Source organism: Oncorhynchus masou, chromosome 13, assembly GCF_036934945.1.
Source record: "Oncorhynchus masou masou isolate Uvic2021 chromosome 13, UVic_Omas_1.1, whole genome shotgun sequence".
NCBI lineage: Eukaryota > Metazoa > Chordata > Actinopteri > Salmoniformes > Salmonidae > Oncorhynchus > Oncorhynchus masou.
Genome location: NC_088224.1, coordinates 97,879,803 through 97,905,417, shown reverse-complemented (window position 1 = coordinate 97,905,417; position 25,615 = coordinate 97,879,803). Strand labels below are relative to the sequence as shown.

The window sequence follows — 25,615 nt, the reverse complement described above, 5'->3', positions numbered from 1 at the left end:
GACTATAACATCTCAGTTCACCCTGGACTATAACATCTCAGTTCACCCTGGAATATAACATCTCAGTTCACCCTGGACTATAACATCTCAGTTCACCCTGGACTATACATATCATAGATACCCTGGACTATAACACCTCAGTTCACCCTGGACTATACATATCATAGATACCCTGGACTATAACACCTCAGTTCACCCTGGACTATACATATCATAGATACCCTGGACTATAACATCTCAGTTCACCCTGGACTATACATATCATAGATACCCTGGACTATAACACCTCAGTTCACCCTGGACTATAACATCTCAGTTCACCCTGGACTATACATATCATAGATACCCTGGACTATAACATCTCAGTTCACCCTGGACTATACATATCATAGATACCCTGGACTATAACATCTCAGTTCACCCTGGACTATACATATCATAGATACCCTGGACTATAACATCTCAGTTCACCCTGGACTATAACATCTCAGTTCACCCTGGACTATAACATCTCAGTTCACCCTGGACTATAACATCTCAGTTCACCCTGGACTATACATATCATAGATACCCTGGACTATAACATCTCAGTTCACCCTGGACTATAACATCTCAGTTCACCCTGGACTATAACATCTCAGTTCACCCTGGACTATACATATCATAGATACCCTGGACTATAACATCTCAGTTCACCCTGGACTATACATATCATAGATACCCTGGACTATAACATCTCAGTTCACCCTGGACTATAACATCTCAGTTCACCCTGGACTATAACATCTCAGTTCACCCTGGACTATACATATCATAGATACCCTGGACTATAACATCTCAGTTCACCCTGGACTATAACATCTCAGTTCACCCTGGACTATAACATCTCAGTTCACCCTGGACTATACATATCATAGATACCCTGGACTATAACATCTCAGTTCACCCTGGACTATAACACCTCAGTTCACCCTGGACTATAACACCTCAGTTCACCCTGGACTATAACATCTCAGTTCACCCTGGACTATAACATCTCAGTTCACCCTGGACTATACATATCATAGATACCCTGGACTATTACATCTCAGTTCACCCTGGACTATAACATCTCAGTTCACCCTGGACTATAACATCTCAGTTCACCCTGGACTATAACATCTCAGTTCACCCTGGACTATAACATCTCAGTTCACCCTGGACTATAACATCTCAGTTCACCCTGCACTATAACATCTCAGTTCACCCAGGACTATACATATCATAGATACCCTGGACTATAACATCTCAGTTCACCCTGGACTATAACATCTCAGTTCACCCTGGACTATAACATCTCAGTTCACCCTGGACTATAACATCTCAGTTCACCCTGGACTATACATATCATAGATACCCTGGACTATAACATCTCAGTTCACCATGGACTATACATATCATAGATACCCTGGACTATAACATCTCAGTTCACCCTGGACTATAACATCTCAGTTCACCCTGGACTATAACATCTCAGTTCACCCTGGACTATAACATCTCAGTTCACGCTGGACTATACATATCATAGATACCCTGGACTATAACATCTCAGTTCACCCTGGACTATAACATCTCAGTTCACCCTGGACTATAACATCTCAGTTCACCCTGGACTATACATATCATAGATACCCTGGACTATAACATCTCAGTTCACCCTGGACTATAACATCTCAGTTCACCCTGGACTATAACATCTCAGTTCACCCTGGACTATAACATCTCAGTTCACCCTGGACTATAACATCTCAGTTCACCCTGGACTATAACATCTCAGTTCACCCTGCACTATAACATCTCAGTTCACCCAGGACTATACATATCATAGATACCCTGGACTATAACATCTCAGTTCACCCTGGACTATAACATCTCAGTTCACCCTGGACTATAACATCTCAGTTCACCCTGGACTATAACATCTCAGTTCACCCTGGACTATACATATCATAGATACCCTGGACTATAACATCTCAGTTCACCATGGACTATACATATCATAGATACCCTGGACTATAACATCTCAGTTCACCCTGGACTATAACATCTCAGTTCACCCTGGACTATAACATCTCAGTTCACCCTGGACTATAACATCTCAGTTCACCCTGGACTATACATATCATAGATACAATGGACTATAACATCTCAGTTCACCCTGGACTATAACATCTCAGTTCACCCTGGACTATACATATCATAGATACCCTGGACTATAACATCTCAGTTCACCATGGACTATACATATCATAGATACCCTGGACTATAACATCTCAGTTCACCCTGGACTATAACATCTCAGTTCACCCTGGACTATAACATCTCAGTTCACCCTGGACTATAACATCTCAGTTCACCCTGGACTATACATATCATAGATACAATGGACTATAACATCTCAGTTCACCCTGGACTATAACATCTCAGTTCACCCTGGACTATAACATCTCAGTTCACCCTGGACTATAACATCTCAGTTCACCCTGGACTATACATATCATAGATACCCTGGACTATAACATCTCAGTTCACCCTGGACTATAACATCTCAGTTCACCCTGGACTATAACATCTCAGTTCACCCTGGACTATAACATCTCAGTTCACCCTGGACTATACATATCATAGATACAATGGACTATAACATCTCAGTTCACCCTGGACTATAACATCTCAGTTCACCCTGGACTATACATATCATAGATACCCTGGACTATAACATCTCAGTTCACCATGGACTATACATATCATCTCATCACCCTGGACTATAACATCTCAGTTCACCCTGGACTATAACATCTCAGTTCACCCTGGACTATAACATCTCAGTTCACCCTGGACTATAACATCTCAGTTCACCCTGGACTATACATATCATAGATACAATGGACTATAACATCTCAGTTCACCCTGGACTATAACATCTCAGTTCACCCTGGACTATAATATCTCAGTTCACCCTGGACTATAACATCTCAGTTCACCCTGGACTATACATATCATAGATACTGGATATCATAGATACCCTGGACTATAACATCTCAGTTCACCCTGCACTATAACTTCTCAGTTCACCCTGGACTATAACATCTCAGTTCACCCTGCACTATAACGTCTCAGTTCACCCTGGACTATAACATCTCAGTTCACCCTGGACTATAACATCTCAGTTCACCCTGGACTATAACATCTCAGTTCACCCTGGAATATAACATCTCAGTTCACCCTGGACTATAACATCTCAGTTCACCCTGGACTATACATATCATAGATACCCTGGACTATAACACCTCAGTTCACCCTGGACTATACATATCATAGATACCCTGGACTATAACACCTCAGTTCACCCTGGACTATACATATCATAGATACCCTGGACTATAACATCTCAGTTCACCCTGGACTATACATATCATAGATACCCTGGACTATAACACCTCAGTTCACCCTGGACTATAACATCTCAGTTCACCCTGGACTATACATATCATAGATACCCTGGACTATAACATCTCAGTTCACCCTGGACTATACATATCATAGATACCCTGGACTATAACATCTCAGTTCACCCTGGACTATACATATCAGATACCCTGGACTATAACATCTCAGTTCACCCTGGACTATAACATCTCAGTTCACCCTGGACTATAACATCTCAGTTCACCCTGGACTATAACATCTCAGTTCACCCTGGACTATAACATCTCAGTTCACCCTGGACTATACATATCATAGATCACCCTGGACTATAACATCTCAGTTCACCCTGGACTATAACATCTCAGTTCACCCTGGACTATAACATCTCAGTTCACCCTGGACTATACATATCATAGATACCCTGGACTATAACATCTCAGTTCACCCTGGACTATACATATCATAGATACCCTGGACTATAACATCTCAGTTCACCCTGGACTATAACATCTCAGTTCACCCTGGACTATAACATCTCAGTTCACCCTGGACTATAACATCTCAGTTCACCCTGGACTATACATATCATAGATACCCTGGACTATAACATCTCAGTTCACCCTGGACTATAACATCTCAGTTCACCCTGGACTATAACATCTCAGTTCACCCTGGACTATACATATCATAGATACCCTGGACTATAACATCTCAGTTCACCCTGGACTATAACATCTCAGTTCACCCTGGACTATAACATCTCAGTTCACCCTGGACTATAACATCTCAGTTCACCCTGCACTATAACATCTCAGTTCACCCAGGACTATACATATCATAGATACCCTGGACTATAACATCTCAGTTCACCCTGGACTATAACATCTCAGTTCACCCTGGACTATAACATCTCAGTTCACCCTGGACTATAACATCTCAGTTCACCCTGGACTATACATATCATAGATACCCTGGACTATAACATTTCAGTTCACCATGGACTATACATATCATAGATACCCTGGACTATAACATCTCAGTTCACCCTGGACTATAACATCTCAGTTCACCCTGGACTATAACATCTCAGTTCACCCTGGACTATAACATCTCAGTTCACCCTGGACTATACATATCATAGATACAATGGACTATAACATCTCAGTTCACCCTGGACTATAACATCTCAGTTCACCCTGGACTATACATATCATAGATACCCTGGACTATAACATCTCAGTTCACCATGGACTATACATATCATAGATACCCTGGACTATAACATCTCAGTTCACCCTGGACTATAACATCTCAGTTCACCCTGGACTATAACATCTCAGTTCACCCTGGACTATAACATCTCAGTTCACCCTGGACTATACATATCATAGATACAATGGACTATAACATCTCAGTTCACCCTGGACTATAACATCTCAGTTCACCCTGGACTATAACATCTCAGTTCACCCTGGACTATAACATCTCAGTTCACCCTGGACTATAACATCTCAGTTCACTCTGCACTATAACATCTCAGTTCAAGAGATGAAATCTCTTGAGATGAACCATGGAGGTTAAGTGTTTTTTTTTTACAATAATACTTACTGACAAGATGAATATGTAAAGGGTGGAAGAGAATGTTTGGAAAGAAGAAATATTGACAATAAAGATCACATTAAAAGAACATATTGATTGAAGATCAATTTGAGTCTGTTTGCTTTTCTTCTATTGGATAGCAGATAGTTGACAGCTTCAATCCCATTATCTCTTTTCTTTGAAGGCAACACCATAGTATTCACACTGGGAAGTATGTACCCAACAAATATCCAATCTCCATTCTCTTATATAATCCGGTCATCTATCCACTCTCCAGTCTCCTAAATAATCCTGTCAACTATCCTCTATCCAGTCTCCTATCCTGTCAACTGTCCACTCTCCAGTCTCCAATGTATTCCTGTCAACTATCCACTCTCCAGTCTCCTATCCTGTCAACTATCCACTCTCCAGTCTCCAATGTAATCCTGTCAACTGTCCACTCTCCAGTCTCCTATCCTGTCAAATATCCACTCTCCAGTCCCCTATATAATCCTGTCAACTATCTACTCTCCAGTCTCCTATATAATCCTGTCAACTGTCCACTCTCCAGTCTCCTATCCTGTCAACTGTCCACTCTCCAGTCTCCTATCCTGTCAACTATCCACTCTCCAGTCTCCAATGTAATCCTGTCAACTGTCCACTCTCCAGTCTCCTATCCTGTCAAATATCCACTCTCCAGTCCCCTATATAATCCTGTCAACTATCCACTCTCCAGTCTCCTATATAATCCTGTCAAATATCCACTCTCCAGTCTCCTATATAATCCTGTCAACTGTCCACTCTCCAGTCTCCTATCCTGTCAACTGTCCACTCTCCAGTCTCCTGTCCTGTCAACTGTCCACTCTCCAGTCTCCTATCCTGTCATCTATCTACTCTCCAGTCTCCTATGTAATCCTGTCAACTGTCCACTCTCCAGTCTCCTATCCTGTCCACTATCCACTCTCTAGTCTCCTATCCTGTCAACTATCTACTCTCCAGTCTCCTATATAATCCTAAGAAATTTCCACTCTCCAGTCTCCTATATAATCCTGTCAACTATCCACTCTCCAGTCTCCTATATAATCCTGTCAACTATCCACTCTCCAGTCCCCTATATAATCCTGTCTACTGTCCACTCTCCAGTCCACTATATAATCCTGTCAACTATCCACTCTCCAGTCTCCTATATAATCCTGTCAACTGTCCACTCTCCAGTCCCCTATATAAGCATGTCAACTATCCTCTATCCAGTCTCCTATCCTGTCAAATATCTACTCTCCAGTCTCCTATATAATCCTGTCAACTGTCCACTCTCCAGTCTCCTATATAATCCTGTCAACTGTCCACTCTCCAGTCTCCTATATAATCCTGTCAACTATCCTCTATCCAGTCTCCTATCCTGTCAACTGTCCACTCTCCAGTCTCCTATATAATCCTGTCAACTGTCCACTCTCCAGTCTCCTATATAATCCTGTCAACTATCCACTCTCCAGTCTCCTATATAATCCTGTCAACTATCCTCTATCCAGTCTCCTATCCTGTCAACTGTCCACTCTCCAGTCCCCTATATAATCCTGTCAACTATCCACTCTCCAGTCCCCTATATAATCCTGTCTACTGTCCACTCTCCAGTCTCCTATATAATCATGTCAACTGTCCACTCTCCAGTCTCCTATATAATCCTGTCAACTATCCTCTATCCAGTATCCTATATAATCCTGTCTACTGTCCACTCTCCAGACTCCTATATAATCCTGTCTACTGTCCACTCTCCAGTCCCCTATATAATCCTGTCTACTGTCCCCTCTCCAGTCTCCTATCCTGTCAACTGTCCACTCTCCAGTCTCCTATATAATCCTGTCTACTGTCCACTCTCCAGTCTCCTATCCTGTCTACTGTCCACTCTCCAGTCTCCTATATAATCCTGTCAACTATCCACTCTCCAGTCCCCTATATAATCCTGTCAACTATCCACTCTCCAGTCCCCTATATAATCCTGTCTACTGTCCACTCTCCAGTCCCCTATATAATCCTGTCTACTGTCCACTCTCCAGTCCCCTATATAATCCTGTCTACTGTCCACTCTCCAGTCCCCTATATAATCCTGTCTACTGTCCACTCTCCAGTCCCCTATATAATCCTGTCTACTGTCCACTCTCCAGTCTCCTATATAATCCTGTCTACTGTCCACTCTCCAGTCTCCTATATAATCCTCTCTACTGTCCACTCTCCAGTCCCCTATATAATCCTGTCAACTATCCACTCTCCAGTCCCCTATATAATCCTGTCAACTATCCACTCTCCAGTCCCCTATATAATCCTCTCAACTATCCACTCTCCAGTCTACTATATAATCCTGTCAACTGTCCACTCTCCAGTCTCCTATCCTGTACACTATCCACTCTCCAGTCCCCTATATAATCCTGTCAACTATTCACTCTCCAGTCCCCTATATAATCCTGTCAACTATCCACTCTCCAGTCCCCTATATAATCCTGTCAACTGTCCACTCTCCAGTCCCCTATATAATCATGTCAACTATCCACTCTCCAGTCCCCTATATAATCCTGTCAACTATCCACTCTCCAGTCCCCTATATAATCCTGTCAACTATCCACTCTCCAGTCTCCTATATAATCCTGTCAACTATCCACTCTCCAGTCCCCTATATAATCCTGTCTACTGTCCACTCTCCAGTCTCCTATATAATCCTGTCAACTATCCACTCTCCAGTCCCCTATATAATCCTGTCAACTATCCACTCTCCAGTCCCCTATATAATCCTGTCTACTGTCCACTCTCCAGTCTCCTATATAATCCTGTCAACTATCCACTCTCCAGTCCCCTATATAATCCTGTCTACTGTCCACTCTCCAGTCTCCTATATAATCCTGTCAACTGTCCACTCTCCAGTCTCCTATCCTGTCTACTGTCCACTCTCCAGTCCCCTATATAATCCTGTCAACTATCCACTCTCCTGTCCCCTATATAATCCTGTCTACTGTCCACTCTCCAGTCCCCTATATAATCCTGTCTACTGTCCACTCTCCAGTCTCCTATATAATCCTGTCAACTATCCACTCTCCAGTCCCCTATATAATCCTGTCTACTGTCCACTCTCCAGTCTCCTACATAATCCTGTCAACTGTCCACTCTCCAGTCTCCTATCCTGTCTACTGTCCACTCTCCAGTCCCCTATATAATCCTGTCAACTATCCACTCTCCTGTCCCCTATATAATCCTGTCTACTGTCCACTCTCCAGTCCCCTATATAATCCTGTCTACTGTCCACTCTCCAGTCTCCTATATAATCCTGTCTACTATCCACTCTCCAGTCCCCTATATAATCCTGTCTACTGTCCACTCTCCAGTCTCCTATATAATCCTGTCAACTGTCCACTCTCCAGTCTCCTATCCTGTACACTATCCACTCTACAGTCCTTCTATCCAAAATGTATTTCAACTCGTATTTCCTGTTCTGACTATTAATTGTACACATTTATTAGGATGTAACCCTCTCTTCTCCTGCTCGTCCTTTCACCTTAGATTTTAACCCTCTCCTCTCCTGCAAGTCCTTTCACCTAGGATATTAACCCTCTCTTCTCCTGCTCGTCCTTTCACCTTAGATTTTAACCCTCTCCTCTCCTGCAAGTCCTTTCACCTAGGATATTAACCCTCTCTTCGCCTGCTCGTCCTTTCACCTTAGATTTTAACCCTCTCCTCTCCTGCAAGTCCTTTCACCTAGGATATTAACCCTCTCCTCTCCTGCTTGTCCGTTCACCTTAGATTTTAACCCTCTCCTCTCCTGCAAGTCCTTTCACCTAGGATATTAACCCTCTCTTCTCCTGCTCGTCCTTTCACCTTAGATTTTAACCCTCTCCTCTCCTGCAAGTCCTTTCACCTAGGATATTAACCCTCTCCTCTCCTGCTTGTCCTTTCACCTTAGATTTTAACCCTCTCTTCTCCTACTCGTCCTTTCACCTTAGATTTTAACCCTCTCCTCTCCTGCAAGTCCTTTCACCTAGGATATTAACCCTCTCCTCTCCTGCAAGTCCTTTCCCCTTAGATTTTAACCCTCTCCTCTCCTGCTCGTCCTTTCACCTTAGATTTTAACCCTCTCCTCTCCTGCAAGTCCTTTCACCTAGGATATTAACCCTCTCCTCTCCTGCTCGTCCTTTCACCTTAGATTTTAACCCTCTCCTCTCCTGCAAGTCCTTTCACCTAGGATATTAACCCTCTCCTCTCCTGCTAGTCCTTTCACCTAGGATATTAACCCTCTCCTCTCCTGCTAGTCCTTTCACCTAGGATATTAACCCTCTCCTCTCCTGCTAGTCCTTTCACCTAGGATATTAACCCTCTCCTCTCCTGCTAGTCCTTTCACCTAGGATATTAACCCTCTCCTCTCCTGCTAGTCCTTTCACCTAGGATATTAACCCTCTCCTCTCCTGCTAGTCCTTTCACCTAGGATATTAACCCTCTCCTCTCCTGCTAGTCCTTTCACCTAGGATATTAACCCTCTCCTCTCCTGCTAGTCCTTTCACCTAGGATATTAACCCTCTCCTCTCCTGCTAGTCCTTTCACCTAGGATATTAACCCTCTCCTCTCCTGCTAGTCCTTTCACCTAGGATATTAACCCTCTCCTCTCCTGCTAGTCCTTTCACCTAGGATATTAACCCTCTCCTCTCCTGCTAGTCCTTTCACCTAGGATATTAACCCTCTCCTCTCCTGCTAGTCCTTTCACCTAGGATATTAACCCTCTCCTCTCCTGCTCGTCCTTTCACCTTAGATTTTAACCCTCTCCTCTCCTGCGAGTCCTTTCACCTAGGATATTAACCCTCTCCTCTCCTGCTAGTCCTTTCACCTAGGATATTAACCCTCTCCTCTCCTGCTAGTCCTTTCACCTAGGATATTAACCCTCTCCTCTCCTGCTAGTCCTTTCACCTAGGATATTAACCCTCTCCTCTCCTGCTAGTCCTTTCACCTAGGATATTAACCCTCTCCTCTCCTGCTAGTCCTTTCACCTAGGATATTAACCCACTCCTCTCCTGCTAGTCCCGTCCCAACCATAACGTGGAGGAAGATGAACGGTAACATCCCTAAGAAGGCTCGTCTGAGGAAGTCGCAGGCTGTTCTGGAGATCCCTAATGTACAGCTGGAGGACTCAGGGACCTACGAGTGTAAAGCGGAGAACCCCAGAGGAGGAACAGCCTTTAAGGGACACATCCAGGTCTACAGTAAGTTATTTGATGGTTGGACTGGAATCACATTGTTCTGGTGTTAATATGGTATTGGTAAAGACTGCTGTGCTTTTGTTTCATTGTTTTATTGGGCAGTTTGGACTTGACTGATACTACTAGGATTCTAGTGTGTTTGGCGGTTATGAAGACTAATTATTGTTGTGCCCATTCTCTAAACCAGTCTAAACCAGTCTAAACCAGTCTGCTATTAATCTTCTGGTCCTGTCCCTGATACCTACTGTAGAATATCTATCAACCCAGTCCTGTGTTCTCCTTGATACCTACTGTAGAATATCTATCAACCCAGTCCTGTCTGTTCCCTGATACCTACTGTAGAATATCTATCAACCCAGTCCTGTCTGTTCCCTGATACCTACTGTAGAATATCTATCAACCCAGTCCTGTGTTCTCCCTGATACCTACTGTAGAATATATATCAACCCAGTCCTGTGTTCTCCCTGATGCCTACTGTAGTATATATATCAACCCAGTCCTGTGTTCTCCTTGATACCTACTGTAGAATATCCATCAACCCAGTCCTGTGTTCTCCCTGATACCTACTGTAGAATATCTATCAACCCAGTCCTGTGTTCTCCCTGATACCTACTGTAGAATATCTATCAACCCAGTCCTGTGTTCTCTCTGATACCTACTGTAGAATATCTATCAACCCAGTCCTGTGTTCTCCCTGATACCTACTGTAGAATATCTATCAACCCAGTCCTGTGTTCTCCCTGATACCTACTGTAGAATATCTATCAACCTAGTCCTGTGTTCTCCCTGATGCCTACTGTAGAATATCTATCAACCCAGTCCTGTGTTCTCCCTGATACCTACTGTAGAATAACTATCAACCCAGTCCTGTGTTCTCCCTGATACCTACTGTAGAATGTCTATCAACCCAGTCCTGTCTGTTCCCTGATACCTACTGTAGAATATCTGTCAACCCAGTCCTGTGTTCTCCCTGATACCTACTTTAGAATATCTATCAACCCAGTCATGTGTTCTCCCTGATACCTACTGTAGAATATCTATCAACCCAGTCCTGTGTTCTCCCTGATACCTACTGTAGAATATCTATCAACCCAGTCCTGTCTGTTCCCTGATACCGACTGTAGAATATCTATCAACCCAGTCCTGTGTTCTCTCTGATACCTACTGTAGAATGTCTATCAACCCAGTCCTGTGTTCTCCCTGATACCTAATGTAGAATATCTATCAACCCAGTCCTGTGTTCTCCCTGATACCTACTGTAGAATATCTATCAACCCAGTCCTGTCTGTTCCCTGATACCTACTGTAGAATATCTATCAACCCAGTCCTGTATTCTCCCTGATACCTACTGTAGAATATCCATCAACCCAGTCATGTGTTCTCCTTGATACCTACTGTAGAATATCCATCAACCCAGTCCTGTGTTCTCCCTGATACCTACTGTAGAATATATATCAACCCAGTCCTGTGTTCTCCCTGATGCCTACTGTAGAATATATATCAACCCAGTCATGTGTTCTCCTTGATACCTACTGTAGAATATCCATCAACCCAGTCCTGTGTTCTCCCTGATACCTACTGTAGAATATCTATCAACCCAGTCCTGTCTGTTCCCTGATACCTACTGTAGAATATCTATCAACCCAGTCCTGTGTTCTCCCTGATACCTACTGTAGAATATCTATCAACCCAGTCCTGTCTGCTCCCTGATACCTACTGTAGAATATCTATCAACCCAGTCCTGTGTTCTCCCTGATATCTACTGTAGAATATCTATCAACCCAGTCCTGTCTGTTCCCTGATACCTACTGTAGAATATCCATCAACCCAGTCCTGTGTTCTCCCTGATACCTACTGTAGAATATCTATCAACCCAGTCCTGTCCTTTCCCTGATACCTACTGTAGAATATCTATCAACCCAGTCCTGTGTTCTCCCTGATACCTACTGTAGAATATCTATCAACCCAGTCCTGTGTTCTCCCTGATACCTACAGTAGAATATCTATCAACCCAGTCCTGTCTGCTCCCTGATACCTACTGTAGAATATCTATCAACCCAGTCCTGTGTTCTCCCTGATACCTACTCTAGAATATCTATCAACCCAGTCCTGTGTTCTCCCTGATACCTACTGTAGAATGTCTATCAACCCAGTCCTGTCTGTTCCCTGATACCTACTGTAGAATATCTGTCAACCCAGTCCTGTGTTCTCCCTGATACCTACTGTAGAATATCTATCAACCCAGTCCTGTCTTTCCCTGATACCTACTGTAGAATATCCATCAACCCAGTCCTGTGTTCTCCCTGATACCTACTGTAGAATATCTATCAACCCAGTCCTGTGTTCTCTCTGATACCTACTGTAGAATATCTATCAACCCAGTCCTGTGTTCTCCCTGATACCTAATGTAGAATATCTATCAACCCAGTCCTGTGTTCTCCCTGATACCTACTGTAGAATATCTATCAACCCAGTCCTGTGTTCTCCCTGATACCTACTGTAGAATATCTATCAACCCAGTCCTGTGTTCTCCCTGATACCTACTGTAGAATATCTATCAACCCAGTCCTGTGTTCTCCCTGATACCTACTGTAGAATATCTATCAACCCAGTCCTGTGTTCTCCCTGATACCTACTGTAGAATATATATCAACCCAGTCCTGTGTTCTCCCTGATGCCTACTGTAGAATATATATCAACCCAGTCATGTGTTCTCCTTGATACCTACTGTAGAATATCCATCAACCCAGTCCTGTGTTCTCCCTGATACCTACTGTAGAATATCTATCAACCCAGTCCTGTGTTCTCTCTGATACCTACTGTAGAATATCCATCAACCCAGTCCTGTGTTCTCCCTGATACCTACTGTAGAATATCTATCAACCCAGTCCTGTGTTCTCCTTGATACCTACTGTAGAATATCTATCAACCCAGTCCTGTGTTCTCCCTGATACCTACTGTAGAATATCTATCAACCCAGTCCTGTCTGTTCCCTGATACCTACTGTAGAATATCTATCAACCCAGTCCTGTGTTCTCTCTGATACCTACTGTAGAATATCTATCAACCCAGTCCTGTGTTCTCCCTGATACCTACTGTAGAATATCTATCAACCCAGTCCTGTGTTCTCCCTGATACCTACTGTAGAATATCTATCAACCCAGTCCTGTCTGTTCCCTGATACCTACTGTAGAATATCCATCAACCCAGTCCTGTGTTCTCCCTGATACCTACTGTAGAATATCTATCAACCCAGTCCTGTGTTCTCCCTGATACCTACTGTAGAATATCTATCAACCCAGTCCTGTGTTCTCCCTGATACCTACTGTAGAATATCTATCAACCCAGTCCTGTCTGCTCCCTGATACCTACTGTAGAATATCTATCAACCCAGTCCTGTGTTCTCCCTGATACCTACTGTAGAATATCTATCAACCCAGTCCTGTGTTCTCTCTGATACCTACTGTAGAATATCTATCAATCCAGTCCTGTCTGTTCCCTGATACCTACTGTAGAATATCTATCAACCCAGTCCTGTGTTCTCCCTGATACCTACTGTAGAATATCCATCAACCCAGTCCTGTGTTCTCCCTGATACCTACTGTAGAATATCCGTCAACCCAGTCCTGTGTTCTCCCTGATACCTACTGTAGAATATCTATCAACCCAGTCCTGTCTGTTCCCTGATACCTACTGTAGAATATCTATCAACCCAGTCCTGTGTTCTCCCTGATACCTACTGTAGAATATCTATCAACCCAGTCCTGTGTTCTCCCTGATACCTACTGTAGAATATCTATCAACCCAGTCCTGTGTTCTCCCTGATACCTACTGTAGAATATCTATCAACCCAGTCCTGTCTGTTCCCTGATACCTACTGTAGAATATCTATCAACCCAGTCCTGTGTTCTCCCTGATACCTACTGTAGAATATCTATCAACCCAGTCCTGTGTTCTCCCTGATACCTACTGTAGAATATCTATCAACCCAGTCCTGTCTGTTCCCTGATACCTACTGTAGAATATCTATCAACCCAGTCCTGTGTTCTCTCTGATACCTACTGTAGAATATCTATCAACCCAGTCCTGTGTTCTCCCTGATACCTACTGTAGAATATCTATCAACCCAGTCCTGTGTTCTCCCTGATACCTACTGTAGAATATCTATCAACCCAGTCCTGTCTGTTCCCTGATACCTACTGTAGAATATCTATCAACCCAGTCCTGTGTTCTCTCTGATACCTACTGTAGAATATCTATCAACCCAGTCCTGTGTTCTCCCTGATACCTACTGTAGAATATCTATCAACCCAGTCCTGTGTTCTCCCTGATACCTACTGTAGAATATCTATCAACCCAGTCCTGTCTGTTCCCTGATACCTACTGTAGAATATCTATCAACCCAGTCCTGTGTTCTCCCTGATACCTACTGTAGAATATCTATCAACCCAGTCCTGTGTTCTCCCTGATACCTACTGTAGAATATCTATCAACCCAGTCCTGTGTTCTCCCTGATACCTACTGTAGAATATCTATCAACCCAGTCCTGTGTTCTCTCTGATACCTACTGTAGAATATCTATCAACCCAGTCCTGTGTTCTCCTGATACCTACTGTAGAATATCTATCAACCCAGTCCTGTGTTCTCCCTGATACCTACTGTAGAATATCCATCAACCCAGTCCTGTGTTCTCCCTGATACCTACTGTAGAATATCTGTCAACCCAGTCCTGTGTTCTCCCTGATACCTACTGTAGAATATCTATCAACCCAGTCCTGTCTTTCCCTGATACCCTAGAATATCTATCAACCCAGTCCTGTGTTCTCTCTGACCTACTGTAGAATATCTATCAACCCAGTCCTGTGTTCTCCCTGATACCTACTGTAGAATATCTATCAACCCAGTCCTGTGTTCTCCCTGATACCTACTGTAGAATATCTATCAACCCAGTCCTGTGTTCTCCCTGATACCTACTGTAGAATATCTATCAACCCAGTCCTGTCTGTTCCCTGATACCTACTGTAGAATATCTATCAACCCAGTCCTGTGTTCTCTCTGATGCCTACTGTAGAATATCTATCAACCCAGTCCTGTGTTCTCCCTGATACCTACTGTAGAATATCTATCAACCCAGTCCTGTGTTCTCCCTGATACCTACTGTAGAATATCTATCAACCCAGTCCTGTGTTCTCCCTGATACCTACTGTAGAATATCTATCAACCCAGTCCTGTGTTCTCCCTGATACCTACTGTAGAATATCTATCAACCCAGTCCTGTGTTCTCTCTGATACCTACTGTAGAATATCTATCAACCCAGTCCTGTGTTCTCCCTGATACCTACTGTAGAATATCTATCAACCCAGTCCTGTGTTCTCTCTGATACCTACTGTAGAATATCTATCAACCCAGTCCTGTGTTCTCCCTGATACCTACTGTAGAATATCTATCAACCCAGTCCTGTCTGTTCCCTGATACCTACGGTAGAATATCCATCAACCCAGTCCTGTGTTCTCCCTGATACCTACTGTAGAATATCTATCAACCCAGTCCTGTGTTCTCCCTGATACCTACTGTAGAATATCTATCAACCCAGTCCTGTGTTCTCCCTGATACCTACTGTAGAATATCTATCAACCCAGTCCTGTGTTCTCCCTGATACCTACTGTAGAATATCTATCAACCCAGTCCTGTCTGTTCCCTGATACCTACTGTAGAATATCTATCAACCCAGTCCTGTGTTCTCTCTGATGCCTACTGTAGAATATCTATCAACCCAGTCCTGTGTTCTCCCTGATACCTACTGTAGAATATCTATCAACCCAGTCCTGTGTTCTCCCTGATACCTACTGTAGAATATCTATCAACCCAGTCCTGTGTTCTCCCTGATACCTACTGTAGAATATCTATCAACCCAGTCCTGTGTTCTCCTGATACCTACTGTAGAATATCTATCAACCCAGTCCTGTGTTCTCCCTGATACCTACTGTAGAATATCTATCAACCCAGTCCTGTGTTCTCTCTGATACCTACTGTAGAATATCTATCAACCCAGTCCTGTGTTCTCCCTGATACCTACTGTAGAATATCTATCAACCCAGTCCTGTCTGTTCCCTGATACCTACTGTAGAATATCCATCAACCCAGTCCTGTGTTCTCCCTGATACCTACTGTAGAATATCTATCAACCCAGTCCTGTGTTCTCCCTGATACCTACTGTAGAATATCTATCAACCCAGTCCTGTGTTCTCCCTGATACCTACTGTAGAATATCTATCAACCCAGTCCTGTGTTCTCCCTGATACCTACTGTAGAATATCTATCAACCCAGTCCTGTGTTCTCTCTGATACCTACTGTAGAATATCTATCAACCCAGTCCTGTGTTCTCCCTGATACCTACTGTAGAATATCTATCAACCCAGTCCTGTCTGTTCCCTGATACCTACTGTAGAATATCCATCAACCCAGTCCTGTGTTCTCCCTGATACCTACTGTAGAATATCTATCAACCCAGTCCTGTGTTCTCCCTGATACCTACTGTAGAATATCTATCAACCCAGTCCTGTGTTCTCCCTGATACCTACTGTAGAATATCTATCAACCCAGTCCTGTGTTCTCCCTGATACCTACTGTAGAATATCTATCAACCCAGTCCTGTGTTCTCCCTGATACCTACTGTAGAATATCTATCAACCCAGTCCTGTGTTCTCCCTGATACCTACTGTAGAATATCTATCAACCCAGTCCTGTGTTCTCCCTGATACCTACTGTAGAATATCTATCAACCCAGTCCTGTGTTCTCCCTGATACCTACTGTAGAATATCTATCAACCCAGTCCTGTGTTCTCCCTGATACCTACTGTAGAATATCTATCAACCCAGTCCTGTGTTCTCCCTGATACCTACTGTAGAATATCTATCAACCCAGTCCTGTGTTCTCCCTGATACCTACTGTAGAATATCTATCAACCCAGTCCTGTGTTCTCCCTGATACCTACTGTAGAATATCTATCAACCCAGTCCTGTGTTCTCCCTGATACCTACTGTAGAATATCTATCAACCCAGTCCTGTGTTCTCCCTGATACCTACTGTAGAATATCTATCAACCCAGTCCTGTCTGTTCCCTGATACCTACTGTAGAATATCTATCAACCCAGTCCTGTGTTCTCCCTGATACCTACTGTAGAATATCTATCAACCCAGTCCTGTGTTCTCCCTGATACCTACTGTAGAATATCTATCAACCCAGTCCTGTGTTCTCCCTGATACCTACTGTAGAATATCTATCAACCCAGTCCTGTCTTCTCCCTGATACCTACTGTAGAATATATATCAACCCAGTCCTGTGTTCTCCCTGATACCTACTGTAGAATATCTATCAACCCAGTCCTGTGTTCTCTCTGATACCTACTGTAGAATATCTATCAACCCAGTCCTGTGTTCTCCCTGATATCTACTGTAGAATGTCTATCAACCCAGTCCTGTCTGTTCCCTGATACCTACTGTAGAATATCTATCAACCCAGTCCTGTGTTCTCCCTGATACCTACTGTAGAATATCTATCAACCCAGTCCTGTGTTCTCCTGATACCTACTGTAGAATATCTATCAACCCAGTCCTGTGTTCTCCCTGATACCTACTGTAGAATATCTATCAACCCAGTCCTGTGTTCTCCTGATACCTACTGTAGAATATCTATCAACCCAGTCCTGTGTTCTCCCTGATACCTACTGTAGAATATCTATCAACCCAGTCCTGTCTGTTCCCTGATACCTACTGTAGAATATCTATCAACCCAGTCCTGTGTTCTCTCTGATGCCTACTGTAGAATATCTATCAACCCAGTCCTGTGTTCTCCCTGATACCTACTGTAGAATATCTATCAACCCAGTCCTGTGTTCTCCCTGATACCTACTGTAGAATATCTATCAACCCAGTCCTGTGTTCTCCCTGATACCTACTGTAGAATATCTATCAACCCAGTCCTGTGTTCTCCCTGATACCTACTGTAGAATATCTATCAACCCAGTCCTGTGTTCTCCCTGATACCTACTGTAGAATATCTATCAACCCAGTCCTGTGTTCTCCCTGATACCTACTGTAGAATATCTATCAACCCAGTCCTGTCTGTTCCCTGATACCTACTGTAGAATATCTATCAACCCAGTCCTGTGTTCTCCCTGATACCTACTGTAGAATATCTATCAACCCAGTCCTGTGTTCTCCTGATACCTACTGTAGAATATCTATCAACCCAGTCCTGTGTTCTCCCTGATACCTACTGTAGAATATCTATCAACCCAGTCCTGTCTGTTCCCTGATACCTACTGTAGAATATCTATCAACCCAGTCCTGTGTTCTCCCTGATACCTACTGTAGAATATCTATCAACCCAGTCCTGTGTTCTCTCTGATACCTACTGTAGAATATCTATCAACCCAGTCCTGTGTTCTCCCTGATATCTACTGTAGAATGTCTATCAACCCAGTCCTGTCTGTTCCCTGATACCTACTGTAGAATATCTATCAACCCAGTCCTGTGTTCTCCCTGATACCTACTGTAGAATATCTATCAACCCAGTCCTGTGTTCTCCTTGATACCTACTGTAGAATATCTATCAACCCAGTCCTGTGTTCTCCCTGATACCTACTGTAGAATATCTATCAACCCAGTCCTGTCTGTTCCCTGATACCTACTGTAGAATATCTATCAACCCAGTCCTGTGTTCTCCCTGATACCTACTGTAGAATATCTATCAACCCAGTCCTGTGTTCTCCCTGATACCTACTGTAGAATATCTATCAACCCAGTCCTGTGTTCTCCCTGATACCTACTGCAGAATATCTATCAACCCAGTCCTGTCTGTTCCCTGATACCTACTGTAGAATATCTATCAACCCAGTCCTGTCTGTTCCCTGATACCTACTGTAGAAAATCCATCAACCCAGTCCTGTGTTCTCTCTGATACCTACTGTAGAATATCTATCAACCCAGTCCTGTCTGTTCCCTGATACCTACTGTAGAATATCTATCAACCCAGTCCTGTGTTCTCCCTGATACCTACTGTAGAATATCTATCAACCCAGTCCTGTGTTCTCCCTGATACCTACTGTAGAATATATATCAACCCAGTCCTGTGTTCTCCCTGATACCTACTGTAGAATATCTATCAACCCAGTCCTGTGTTCTCCCTGATACCTACTGTAGAATATCTATCAACCCAGTCCTGTCTGTTCCCTGATACCTACTGTAGAATATCTATCAACCCAGTCCTGTGTTCTCTCTGATACCTACTGTAGAATATCTATCAACCCAGTCCTGTGTTCTCCCTGATACCTACTGTAGAATATCTATCAACCCAGTCCTGTGTTCTCCCTGATACCTACTGTAGAATATCTATCAACCCAGTCCTGTCTGTTCCCTGATACCTACTGTAGAATATCTATCAACCCAGTCCTGTGTTCTCCCTGATACCTACTGTAGAATATCTATCAACCCAGTCCTGTGTTCTCCCTGATACCTACTGTAGAATATCTATCAACCCAGTCCTGTGTTCTCTCTGATACCTACTGTAGAATATCTATCAACCCAGTCCTGTGTTCTCCCTGATACCTACTGTAGAATATCTATCAACCCAGTCCTGTGTTCTCCCTGATACCTACTGTAGAATATCTATCAACCCAGTCCTGTGTTCTCCTGATACCTACTGTAGAATATCTATCAACCCAGTCCTGTGTTCTCCCTGATACCTACTGTAGAATATCAATCACCCCAGTCCTGTGTTCTCCCTGATACCTACTGTAGAATATCTATCAACCCAGTCCTGTGTTCTCCCTGATACCTACTGTAGAATATCTATCAACCCAGTCCTGTGTTCTCCCTGATACCTACTGTAGAATATCTATCAACCCAGTCCTGTTCTCCCTGATACCTACTGTAGAATATCTATCAACCCAGTCCTGTGTTCTCTTATACCTACTGTAGAATATCTGTCAACCCAGTCCTGTGTTCTCCCTGATACCTACTGTAGAATATCTATCAACCCAGTCCTGTCTGTTCCCTGATACCTACTGTAGAATATCCGTCAACCCAGTCCTGTGTTCTCCCTGATACCTACTGTAGAATATCTATCAACCCAGTCCTGTCTGTTCCCTGATACCTACTGTAGAATATCTATCAACCCAGTCCTGTGTTCTCTCTGATGCCTACTGTAGAATATCTATCAACCCAGTCCTGTGTTCTCCCTGATACCTACTGTAGAATATCTATCAACCCAGTCCTGTGTTCTCCCTGATACCTACTGTAGAATATCTATCAACCCAGTCCTGTGTTCTCCCTGATACCTACTGTAGAATATCTATCAACCCAGTCCTGTGTTCTCCCTGATACCTACTGTAGAATATCTATCAACCCAGTCCTGTGTTCTCCCTGATACCTACTGTAGAATATCTATCAACCCAGTCCTGTCTGTTCCCTGATACCTACTGTAGAATATCTATCAACCCAGTCCTGTGTTCTCTCTGATACCTACTGTAGAATATCTATCAACCCAGTCCTGTGTTCTCCCTGATACCTACTGTAGAATATCTATCAACCCAGTCCTGTCTGCTCCCTGATACCTACTGTAGAATATCTATCAACCCAGTCCTGTGTTCTCCCTGATACCTACTGTAGAATATCTATCAACCCAGTCCTGTGTTCTCCCTGATACCTACTGTAGAATATCTATCAACCCAGTCCTGTGTTCTCTCTGATACCTACTGTAGAATATCTGTCAACCCAGTCCTGTGTTCTCCCTGATACCTACTGTAGAATATCTATCAACCCAGTCCTGTCTGTTCTCTGATACCTACTGTTGAATATCCATCAACCCAGTCCTGTGTTCTCCCTGATACCTACTGTAGAATATCTATCAACCCAGTCCTGTCTGTTCCCTGATACCTACTGTAGAATATCTATCAACCCAGTCCTGTGTTCTCTCTGATACCTACTGTAGAATATCTATCAACCCAGTCCTGTGTTCTCCCTGATACCTACTGTAGAATATCTATCAACCCAGTCCTGTGTTCTCCCTGATACCTACTGTAGAATATCTATCAACCCAGTCCTGTCTGTTCCCTGATACCTACTGTAGAATATCTATCAACCCAGTCCTGTGTTCTCCCTGATACCTACTGTAGAATATCTATCAACCCAGTCCTGTGTTCTCCCTGATACCTACTGTAGAATATCTATCAACCCAGTCCTGTGTTCTCTCTGATACCTACTGTAGAATATCTATCAACCCAGTCCTGTGTTCTCCCTGATACCTACTGTAGAATATCTATCAACCCAGTCCTGTCTGCTCCCTGATACCTACTGTAGAATATCTATCAACCCAGTCCTGTGTTCTCCCTGATACCTACTGTAGAATATCCATCACCCCAGTCCTGTGTTCTCCCAGATACCTACTGTAGAATATCTATCAACCCAGTCCTGTCTGCTCCCTGATACCTACTGTAGAATATCTATCAACCCAGTCCTGTGTTCTCCCTGATACCTACTGTAGAATATCTATCAACCCAGTCCTGTCTGCTCCCTGATACCTACTGTAGAATATCTATCACCCCAGTCCTGTGTTCTCCCTGATACCTACTGTAGAATATCTATCAACCCAGTCCTGTCTGCTCCCTGATACCTACTGTAGAATATCTGTCAACCCAGTCCTGTGTTCTCCCTGATACCTACTGTAGAATATCTATCAACCCAGTCCTGTCTGTTCCCTGATACCTACTGTTGAATATCCATCAACCCAGTCCTGTGTTCTCCCTGATACCTACTGTAGAATATCTATCAACCCAGTCCTGTCTGTTCCCTGATACCTACTGTAGAATATCTATCAACCCAGTCCTGTGTTCTCTCTGATACCTACTGTAGAATATCTATCAACCCAGTCCTGTGTTCTCCCTGATGCCTACTGTAGAATATCTATCAACCCAGTCCTGTGTTCTCCCTGATACCTACTGTAGAATATCTATCAACCCAGTCCTGTGTTCTCCCTGATACCTACTGTAGAATATCTATCAACCCAGTCCTGTGTTCTCCTTGATACCTACTGTAGAATATCTATCAACCCAGTCCTGAGTTCTCCCTGATACCTACTGTAGAATATCTATCAACCCAGTCCTGTCTGTTCCCTGATACCTACTGTAGAATATCTATCAACCCAGTCCTGTGTTCTCTCTGATACCTACTGTAGAATATCTATCAACCCAGTCCTGTGTTCTCCCTGATACCTACTGTAGAATATCTATCAACCCAGTCCTGTCTGCTCCCTGATACCTACTGTAGAATATCTATCAACCCAGTCCTGTGTTCTCCCTGATACCTACTGTAGAATATCTATCAACCCAGTCCTGTCTGCTCCCTGATACCTACTGTAGAATATCTATCAACCCAGTCCTGTGTTCTCTCTGATACCTACTGTAGAATATCTGTCAACCCAGTCCTGTGTTCTCCCTGATACCTACTGTAGAATATCTATCAACCCAGTCCTGTCTGTTCCCTGATACCTACTGTTGAATATCCATCAACCCAGTCCTGTGTTCTCCCTGATACCTACTGTAGAATATCTATCAACCCAGTCCTGTCTGTTCCCTGATACCTACTGTAGAATATCTATCAACCCAGTCCTGTGTTCTCTCTGATACCTACTGTAGAATATCTATCAACCCAGTCCTGTGTTCTCTCTGATACCTACTGTAGAATATCTATCAACCCAGTCCTGTGTTCTCCCTGATACCTACTGTAGAATATCTATCAACCCAGTCCTGTCTGTTCCCTGATACCTACTGTAGAATATCTATCAACCCAGTCCTGTGTTCTCTCTGATACCTACTGTAGAATATCTATCAACCCAGTCCTGTGTTCTCCCTGATACCTACTGTAGAATATCTATCAACCCAGTCCTGTGTTCTCCCTGATACCTACTGTAGAATATCTATCAACCCAGTCCTGTCTGTTCCCTGATACCTACTGTAGAATATCTATCAACCCAGTCCTGTGTTCTCCCTGATACCTACTGTAGAATATCTATCAACCCAGTCCTGTGTTCTCCCTGATACCTACTGTAGAATATCTATCAACCCAGTCCTGTGTTCTCTCTGATACCTACTGTAGAATATCTATCAACCCAGTCCTGTGTTCTCCCTGATACCTACTGTAGAATATCTATCAACCCAGTCCTGTCTGCTCCCTGATACCTACTGTAGAATATCTATCAACCCAGTCCTGTGTTCTCCCTGATACCTACTGTAGAATATCCATCAACCCAGTCCTGTGTTCTCCCAGATACCTACTGTAGAATATCTATCAACCCAGTCCTGTATGCTCCCTGATACCTACTGTAGAATATCTATCAACCCAGTCCTGTGTTCTCCCTGATACCTACTGTAGAATATCTATCAACCCAGTCCTGTCTGCTCCCTGATACCTACTGTAGAATATCTATCAACCCAGTCCTGTGTTCTCTCTGATACCTACTGTAGAATATCTGTCAACCCAGTCCTGTGTTCTCCCTGATACCTACTGTAGAATATCTATCAACCCAGTCCTGTCTGCTCCCTGATACCTACTGTAGAATATCTATCAACCCAGTCCTGTGTTCTCCCTGATACCTACTGTAGAATATCTATCAACCCAGTCCTGTCTGCTCCCTGATACCTACTGTAGAATATCTATCAACCCAGTCCTGTGTTCTCTCTGATACCTACTGTAGAATATCTGTCAACCCAGTCCTGTGTTCTCCCTGATACCTACTGTAGAATATCTATCAACCCAGTCCTGTCTGTTCCCTGATACCTACTGTTGAATATCCATCAACCCAGTCCTGTGTTCTCCCTGATACCTACTGTAGAATATCTATCAACCCAGTCCTGTCTGTTCCCTGATACCTACTGTAGAATATCTATCAACCCAGTCCTGTGTTCTCTCTGATACCTACTGTAGAATATCTATCACCCCAGTCCTGTGTTCTCCCTGATACCTACTGTAGAATATCTATCAACCTAGTCCTGTGTTCTCCCTGATACCTACTGTAGAATATATATCAACCCAGTCCTGTCTGTTCCATGATACCTACTGTTGAATATCCATCAACCCAGTCCAGTGTTCTCCCTGATACCTACTGTAGAATATCTATCAACCCAGTCCTGTCTGTTCCCTGATACCTACTGTAGAATATCTATCAACCCAGTCCTGTGTTCTCTCTGACACCTACTGTAGAATATCTATCAACCCAGTCCTGCCTGTTCCCTGATACCTACTGTAGAATATCTATCAACCCAGTCCTGTGTTCTCCCTGATACCTACTGTAGAATATCTATCAACCTAGTCCTGCCTGTTCCCTGATACCTACTGTAGAATATCCATCAACCCAGTCCTGTGTTCTCCCTGATACCTACTGTAGAATATCTATCAACCCAGTCCTGTGTTCTCCCTGATACCTACTGTAGAATATCTATCAACCCAGTCCTGTGTTCTCCCTGATACCTACTGTAGAATATCTATCAACCCAGTCCTGTGTTCTCCCTGATAACTACTGTAGAATGTCTATCAACCCAGTCATGTCTGTTCCCTGATACCTACTGTAGAATATCTGTCAACCCAGTCCTGTGTTCTCCCTGATACCTACTGTAGAATATCTATCAACCCAGTCCTGTCTGTTCCCTGATACCTACTGTAGAATATCCATCAACCCAGTCCTGTGTTCTCCCTGATACCTACTGTAGAATATCTATCAACCCAGTCCTGTGTTCTCTCTGATACCTACTGTAGAATATCTATCAACCCAGTCCTGTGTTCTCCCTGATACCTACTGTAGAATATATATCAACCCAGTCCTGTGTTCTCCTTGATACCTACTGTAGAATATCTATCAACCCAGTCCTGTGTTCTCCCTGATACCTACTGTAGAATATCTATCAACCCAGTCCTGTCTGTTCCCTGATACCTACTGTAGAATATCTATCAACCCAGTCCTGTGTTCTCCTTGATACCTACTGTAGAATATCTATCAACCCAGTCCTGTGTTCTCCCTGATACCTACTGTAGAATATCTATCAACCCAGTCCTGTGTTCTCCCTGATACCTACTGTAGAATATCTATCAACCCAGTCCTGTGTTCTCCTTGATACCTACTGTAGAATATCTATCAACCCAGTCCTGTGTTCTCCCTGATACCTACTGTAGAATATCTATCAACCCAGTCCTGTCTGTTCCCTGATACCTACTGTAGAATATCTATCAACCCAGTCCTGTGTTCTCCTTGATACCTACTGTAGAATATCTATCAACCCAGT

General features: G+C 43.4%; 1 protein-coding gene across 1 annotated transcript in view; it reads left to right on the top strand.

Annotated features, from left to right (window-relative positions):
* The window catches only part of LOC135553261 (contactin-5-like), a 447,274-nt gene that overhangs the window by 170,254 nt on the left and 251,405 nt on the right, over positions 1-25,615 (top strand). Inside the window, exon 6 of the mRNA XM_064985436.1 lies at positions 10,099-10,280. Coding sequence (XP_064841508.1) covers positions 10,099-10,280 — 182 coding nt within the window. The remainder of the gene's footprint in view (positions 1-10,098; positions 10,281-25,615) is intronic.